The sequence below is a fragment of the Octopus sinensis genome, linkage group LG29 (genome assembly GCF_006345805.1).
Source record: "Octopus sinensis linkage group LG29, ASM634580v1, whole genome shotgun sequence".
Lineage (NCBI taxonomy): Eukaryota > Metazoa > Mollusca > Cephalopoda > Octopoda > Octopodidae > Octopus > Octopus sinensis.
In genome coordinates, this window is record NC_043025.1 from 7,606,662 (window position 1) to 7,614,161 (window position 7,500).

The window sequence follows — 7,500 nt, forward strand, 5'->3', positions numbered from 1 at the left end:
CATTTAATGTCTGCCTTCCATGCTGACATGGGTTGGACCTTTGGACAGGAGCTGGTCAGCTAGAAGCCTGCACCAGGCTAATGTGTCTGCTTTGGCATGGTTTTTGCAGCTGGATGCCCTTCCAAATGCCAACCACTTCACAGTGTGGATCGGATGCTTTTTACCAGCACGAACGTGGAGGCGCAATGGCCCAGTGGTTAGGGCAGCAGACTCGTGGTCAGAGGATCGTGGTTTCGATTCCCAGACCGGACGTTGTGTGTGTTTATTGAGCGAAAACACCTAAAGCTCCACGAGGCTCCGGCAGGGGTTGGTAGCGACCCCTTTTGTACTCTATTGCCCCAACTTTCTCTCACCCTTTCTTCCGGTTTCTTGTCCCCGACTTACTACGCAACCGCTGAGCCTGGATGCGCATTTATTCATCCGTCGATGCTCTCGGTGAGTCGGGGTTTGACCTGCTTTCTCTTGTACGGGTCTTACGAATAGCAAAGGACCACGTATCGGACTTCTCCCACTAATGGGACGAAGACCGCTTCGCTCAACAAACAAACAAACCAGCACCAGCAGAGTGGGGTGGGGGTGGGGGCATTGGAGGAGAATGAAAGGTTAGATGGGTAGAAACAGGTGTCTTGCTATAGAGGCGGCGAGCTGGCAGAATCGTCAGCACGCCGGGCGAAATGCGTAGCCGTATTTCGTCTGCCGTTAGGTTTTGAGTTCAAATTCCGCCGAGGTCGACTTTGCCTTTCATCCTTTCAGGGTCGATTAAATAAGTACCAGTTACGCACTGAGGTCAATGTAATCGACTTAATACCTATGTCTGTCCTTGTTTGTCCTCTCTGTGTTTAGCACCTTGTGAGTAGTAAAGAAATAGGTATTTCTGTTTTTGTGTTCTGAGTTCAAATTCTGCTGAGGTCGACTTTGCCTTTCATCCTTTCGGGGTCGATTAAATAAGTACCAGTTACGCACTGGAGTCGATGTAATCGACTTAATACCTATGTCTGTCCTTGTTTGTCCCCTCTATGTTTAGCCCCTTGTGGGTAATAAAGAAATAGGTTACCCAACAAGAGAGAGGGGGAGGGGGAGAAAGAGAGTGGGAGGGAGGAAGAGAAAGGTAGAGAGGTAACACGAAAGTGGGTAGAAGCAGGGGTGCTGCTTTAAAGGAGATCCCGCTCAACTGGTACTTATTTTATCGATCCCGAAAGGATGATAGGCAAAGCTACCCTTGGTAAAATTTGAATTCAGAACATACAGACAGATGAAATGCTGCTAACCGCGTTGCCCAGTGTGCTAACAATTCTTAATTCTTTTACTACCCACAAGGGGCTAAACACGGAGGGGACAAACAAGGACAGACATAGGTATTAAGTCAATTACATCTACCCCAGTGCGTAACTGGTACTTATTTAATCGACCCCGAAAGGATGAAAGGCAAAGTCGACCTCGGCGGAATTTGAACTCGGAATGTAGCGGCAGACGAAATACTTCTAAGCATTTCACCCGACGTGCTAACGTTTCTGCCAGCTTGTTGCCTTCTCACCTGAAAATATTTCGTTTTAAATTTTGGCCCGAATCCAGCAAGTTCGGAAGGTGGTGGTGGGGAGAGGTAAGCCAATTATATCGACCCCAGTGTGTCCTTGTTCGTCCTCTCTATGTTTAGCCCCTTGTGGGCAATAAAGATATCAGAGACAATCCACAAAATCTTGTGCACGTTTGTGGTACACTGGAATATTTTTACCAGAACTTTTGCAAGTACAATGTATCACCATTTTATTTCTTGAAATTTTCAGTTAAGGTCGTTTAATTTTTGTTCAACACCTTAACCAAAGTAAACAGATGACTCATCTATGTACTTGCCCCACAAGTAAAAGAACATTTATGGAGAGTGATAGATGAATTTTGTGTTAATTTGAAATGTGGTGAGAGAAAGATTTCATATTTTTAGTGTCTGATAGCCATGGGAGACAACTCTGGCTACGATTTAATCATTCTAGCATAAACCAAGAAAATTAACGATGTAATTTTTTTTGGTGGGGTTGTTAATTAAAATAATAATAATAATGAAATTATTGTATACAGTGCTCAGGTGCACCACAACAGAAAGTGCATATAAAGTACATGCAGTAATGTACAAATGACTGGAAAGCGAACAGTGTATGAGTCAGATACATGCTTGCGTGTGTATGGAGGGGAGAAAATCAAGTGTAGTGTTGGCGAATCTCAGGAAGCATGGAAGTTTTGAAGGATGCAGGGGTTAGATACCCTGAAATTATGTTGAAGCAAAGCCATTCTACCCCTTTCCTAGAATTTTTCGTTGGGTCCAGTATATACTAGGATTAGTAGGACTGGCTGTTCTAGGGAAAAGATGACGATTAGGTTTTGTGTAAAATGTTTGTGGAAAGTGTTGTCGGTTTGTGCGTGTTTGTGTGCGTGTGTATGTGTGTGCGTGCGTGTGTGTGTGTGCGCGCGCGTGTGTGTGTGTGCGCACGCGCGTGCGTGTGTATGTGTGTCGTGATGCGTCATGCTCGCGCATGACACACTGAAGGTGCATGGCTCAGTGGTTAGAGCGTCGGGCTCATGATCATGAGGTAGTGGGTTGAATCCCGGACCGGGGCTGCGTGTTGTATTCTTGAGCAAGACACTTTATTTTCACATTGTTCCGGTTCACTCAGCCGTAGAAACGAGTTGTGACGTCACTGGTGCCAAGCTGTATCGGCCCCTTTGCCTTTCCCTTGGATAACATCGGTGACGTGGAGAGGAAAGTCTAGTATGCATGGGCGACTGCTGGTCTTCCCTAAACAACCTTGTCTGGATTTGTGCCTCGGAGGGTCACTTTCTAGGTGCAATCCAACTGTCATTCACGACCGAAGGGGGTCTTTACCCTTTGAGATGTGTGTAATGTGTGACAGTATATCAGTTTCAGTTAACGTCAGTTTTTCATGCTGGCATGGGTTGGACAGATTGACATACAGTTGGCTAGGCAGAAGACCACACTAGGCTTCACTGTCTGTTTTGGCAGGGTTTTTTACGGGTGGATGACCTTCCTAACGTTACCACCACCACCACCATCATTATCAACACCTCACACCACCTCTATCATCATCATCATCATCATCACCATCATCATCATCATCATCATCATCACCATCATCATCATCATCATCATCAATCATCACCATCACCACCATCTGTTTCTTTACTACCCACAAAGGGCTAAACATAGAGGGGACAAAGAAGGACAGACAATGGGATTAAGTCGATTACATCGACCCCAGTGCGTAACTGGTACTTAATTTATCGACCCTCGAAAGGATGAAAGGCAAAGTCGACCTCGGCGGAATTTGAAGTCAGAATGTAACAGCAGATGAAATACGGCTACGCATTTCGCCCAGCGTGCTAACGTTTCTGCCAGATCACCATCACTACCACCATAACCCCTACTACCATTATCATCACCATCATCGATCACTACCATCACCACCACCACCACCACCACCATCATTATCAACACCCCACAATACCTCTATCATCATCATCATTACTATTACTACCACCGTCACCACACCCCCACCCATACTACCATTATCACCACCACTACCACCACCACCACCACCATCATCACCATCATCATCATCATCATCATCACCATCATCATCATCACCACCATCACCACCACCACCACCACCACCATCATCATCATCATCATCATCATCACCACCACTACCACCATCACCATCATCATCATCATCACCATCATCACCATCATCAATCACCACTACCACCACCGCCGCTGCCACTACCATCATCGTCATCGTCATCACTACAAAATATTCGGTAATCTCCTTTCTCATGTCCGATTTCTTCTCTTCACAGGAATTCCCCAGGCAACACTGGACAAGCTCCGTGATGAGTTCATCGCCAACGACCGACTCATGTTTACGCAGGGTGTATGCAACCATGTCAACATCAACGAGATATCCCGTTGTCCTCGGCAACTACTTGACGTTAACCATGTTTTCAATGTCAAGGTACATTTTATTTATTTCAATTTTTAAAAAAATTTTCGGTGTTACAATAGTAGGGTCTTTTCGGTTTGACCGGCAGTTTTTCCCAGCGGTGTCATATGAAATTGTCACCCATAATTATGACCCTAGTATCCATCTATTGCATTTCAATCTATTTTAGGGTTAGGGTTAGGGGATCTTTTCGGTTTGAACAGCAGTTTTTTCTAGCGGTGTCATATGAAATTGTCACCCATAATTATGACCCTAGTATCCATCTATTGCATTTCAATCTGTTTTAGGGTTAGGGTTAGGGGATCTTTTCGGTTTGAACAGCAGTTTTTTCTAGCGGTGTCATATGAAATTGTCACCTATAATTATGACCCTAGTATCCATCTATTGCATTTCAATCTGTTTTAGGGTTAGGGTTAGGGGATCTTTTCGGTTTGACCGGCAGTTTTTTCACAGCGGTGTCATATGAAATTGTCACCCATAATTATGACCCTAGTATCCATCTATTGCATTTCAATCTATTTTAGGGTTAGGGTTAGGGGATCTTTTCGGTTTGAACAGCAGTTTTTTCTAGCGGTGTCATATGAAATTGTCACCATAATTATGACCCTAGTATCCATCTATTGCATTTCAATCTATTTTAGGGTTGGGTTAGGGGATCTTTTCGGTTTGAACAGCAGTTTTTTCTAGCGGTGTCATATGAAATTGTCACCTATAATTATGACCCTAGTATCCATCTATTGCATTTCAATCTGTTTTAGGGTTAGGGTTAGGGGATCTTTTCGGTTTGACCGGCAGTTTTTCCCAGCGGTGTCATATGAAATTGTCACCCATAATTATGACCCTAGTATCCATCTATTGCATTTCAATCTATTTTAGGGTTAGGGTTAGGGGATCTTTTCGGTTTGAACAGCAGTTTTTCCCAGCGGTGTCATATGAAATTGTCACCCATAATTATGACCCTAGTATCCATCTATTGCATTTCAATCTATTTTAGGGTTAGGGTTAGGGGATCTTTTCGGTTTGAACAGCAGTTTTTTCTAGCGGTGTCATATGAAATTGTCACCCATAATTATGACCCTAGTATCGATCTATTGCATTTCAATCTGTATTAGGGTTAGGGTTAGGGGGTCTTTTTTTCGTCACAAATGTAAATAAACCCAGTCTATTTCTTAAACGAGGGACATATTCATACGGCACAGAATGTTTTTTTTTACCTCAATAGACGTCATTGATTGGTTGAAATTGCAGAAATTGAAGAAAAAAAACAACAAATATCTTACAAACCATAGAATTTTCTCAATAAAGCCAAGAGAAAAAGATGTTTTATAAACACATTCTACCAGTATACGAAGTTTAAAAGTGTTTGGTTACATGGAAATTATTTTAAAAAACTGCCGTTCAAACCGAAAAGATCCCTGTTTCTTAAACGAGGGACATATTCATACAGCACAGAATGTTTTTTTTACCTCAATAGACGTCATTGATGGTTGAAATTGCAGAAATTGAAGAAAAAAAACAACAAATAACTTACAAACCATAGAATTTTCTCAATAAAGCCAAGAGAAAAAGATGTTTTATAAACACATTCTACCAGTATACGAAGTTTAAAAGTGTTTGGTTACATGGAAATTATTTTAAAAAACTGCCGTTCAAACCGAAAAGATCCCTGTTTCTTAAACGAGGGACATATTCATACAGCACAGAATGTTTTTTTTTTACCTCAATAGACGTCATTGATTGGTTGAAATTGCAGAAATTGAAGAAAAAAAACAACAAATATCTTACAAACCATAGAATTTTCTCAATAAAGCCAAGAGAAAAAGATGTTTTATAAACACATTCTACCAGTATACGAAGTTTAAAAGTGTTTGGTTACATGGAAATTATTTGAAAAAACTGCCGTTCAAACCGAAAAGATCCCTGTTTCTTAAACGAGGGACATATTCATACAGCACAGAATGTTTTTTTTTACCTCAATAGACGTCATTGATTGGTTGAAATTGCAGAAATTGAAGAAAAGAAACAACAAATATCTTACAAACTATAGAATTTTCTCAATAAAGCCAAGAGAAAAAGATGTTTTATAAACACATTCTACCAGTATACGAAGTTTAAAATTTTATAGTTACGTGGAAATTATTTAAAAAAAACTGCCCGTCAAACCAAAAAAATCCCAATGGTATGATACCTACCATCCATTTTCTTCTATATGAGCTGGCAGAATCATTAGCATGCTGGGCGAAATGCTTAGCAGTATTTCGTCTGCGCTTATGGTCTGAGTCCAATGATTGAAACAAGTAGAAAATAAAAGATGAAAGAATGTTATTCTTTTCTACTCTAGGCACAAGGCCTGAAATTTTGGTGGGGTGGAGGGGGGAAGTCGATTAGATCGACCCCTGTATGCAACTGGTACTTAATTTATCGACCTTGAACAGATGAAAGGCAAAGTCGACTTTGGCGGAATTTGAACTCAGAGCATGAAGACAGATGAAATACTGCTAAGCATTTTGCCCGGAATGCTAACATTTCAGCCAGCTCTTAGATGATCTTTGTTGATGCCTCCACCAAGTTTGGAGATGGTCTAACGAATGGGACCTGTGCCTGAACGTGTCAAAGTGCTGTCATCTGCCTGTTGGCTCTTCTCCTGCAACTCAACTTGATTTTGAGCCGGGTCATCTGCTGCTGGAGAGGACCGACCAGGTAAAGGACCTGGGTATCTTGGGAGATTCTTCCTCTTCGCCTTCGGCCCAGTGCGTCCATGCTGCCAACAAAGCACGCGGAGTTCTGTTTTTGATTCGACGGTCATTCGGAATGCTCACAGCAGCCATATTCCTACCACTTTATGTCACGCTGGTGAGACCCATATTGGAGTACGGGATTCAAGCCTCTTCTCCTTATCTCCTCAAAGACATACATCATCTCGAAAGAGTCCAGAAGCTGGCTACCCGCATGGTTCTTGGTCTCAAGCATTTGTCTAATGAAGAAAGGCTGAAGACGCTCAACCTTTATTCTCTTGAAAAACGCCGCCGCCGTGGTGATCTCATTCTTGCTCACAACATCATAAGCGGAAAGTGTAACCTCTCGAAAGAGCTGTACTTCACTCCTGCTCCACAGCGTCGGCTGCGGGGTCACTCCGAAAAGCTCTATCTGCGACGATTTCATCTCAATCGAAGGAGAGGGGCTTTCTCCGTCCGGGTTACGGATCCGTGGAATAAGCTGCCGGACGAGATAGTGAAGATGCCGACGACCGCTCGGTTCAAAGTCTCTCTTGACCACAAATGGCCTGAACTCTTTTGAACACCCTCCCTGTACATAACTCCATGTCCCCCTACATGGCCGTGCTTTTTGCTTTTTGAGCCAAAAAATTAACTTAACTTAACTTCACTTAACTTAGCTCACCGCCTTGTAGTAATAATATTATTACCTCTTCCTTTCCCTCTGTCTGTCCGTCTGTCTCTCTCACCATCTCTTTTTACTCGTCTCCATTAAC

General features: G+C 42.7%; 1 protein-coding gene across 3 annotated transcripts in view; it reads left to right on the top strand.

The window, feature by feature from the left end:
* Positions 1-7,500, top strand: part of LOC115226075 (bleomycin hydrolase) — a 132,915-nt gene that overhangs the window by 107,771 nt on the left and 17,644 nt on the right. For all 3 annotated transcript variants that reach the window (XM_036514979.1, XM_029797049.2, XM_036514978.1), the window contains one exon: positions 3,868-4,022. In XM_036514979.1, the coding sequence (XP_036370872.1) occupies positions 3,868-4,022 (155 nt within the window). The remainder of the gene's footprint in view (positions 1-3,867; positions 4,023-7,500) is intronic.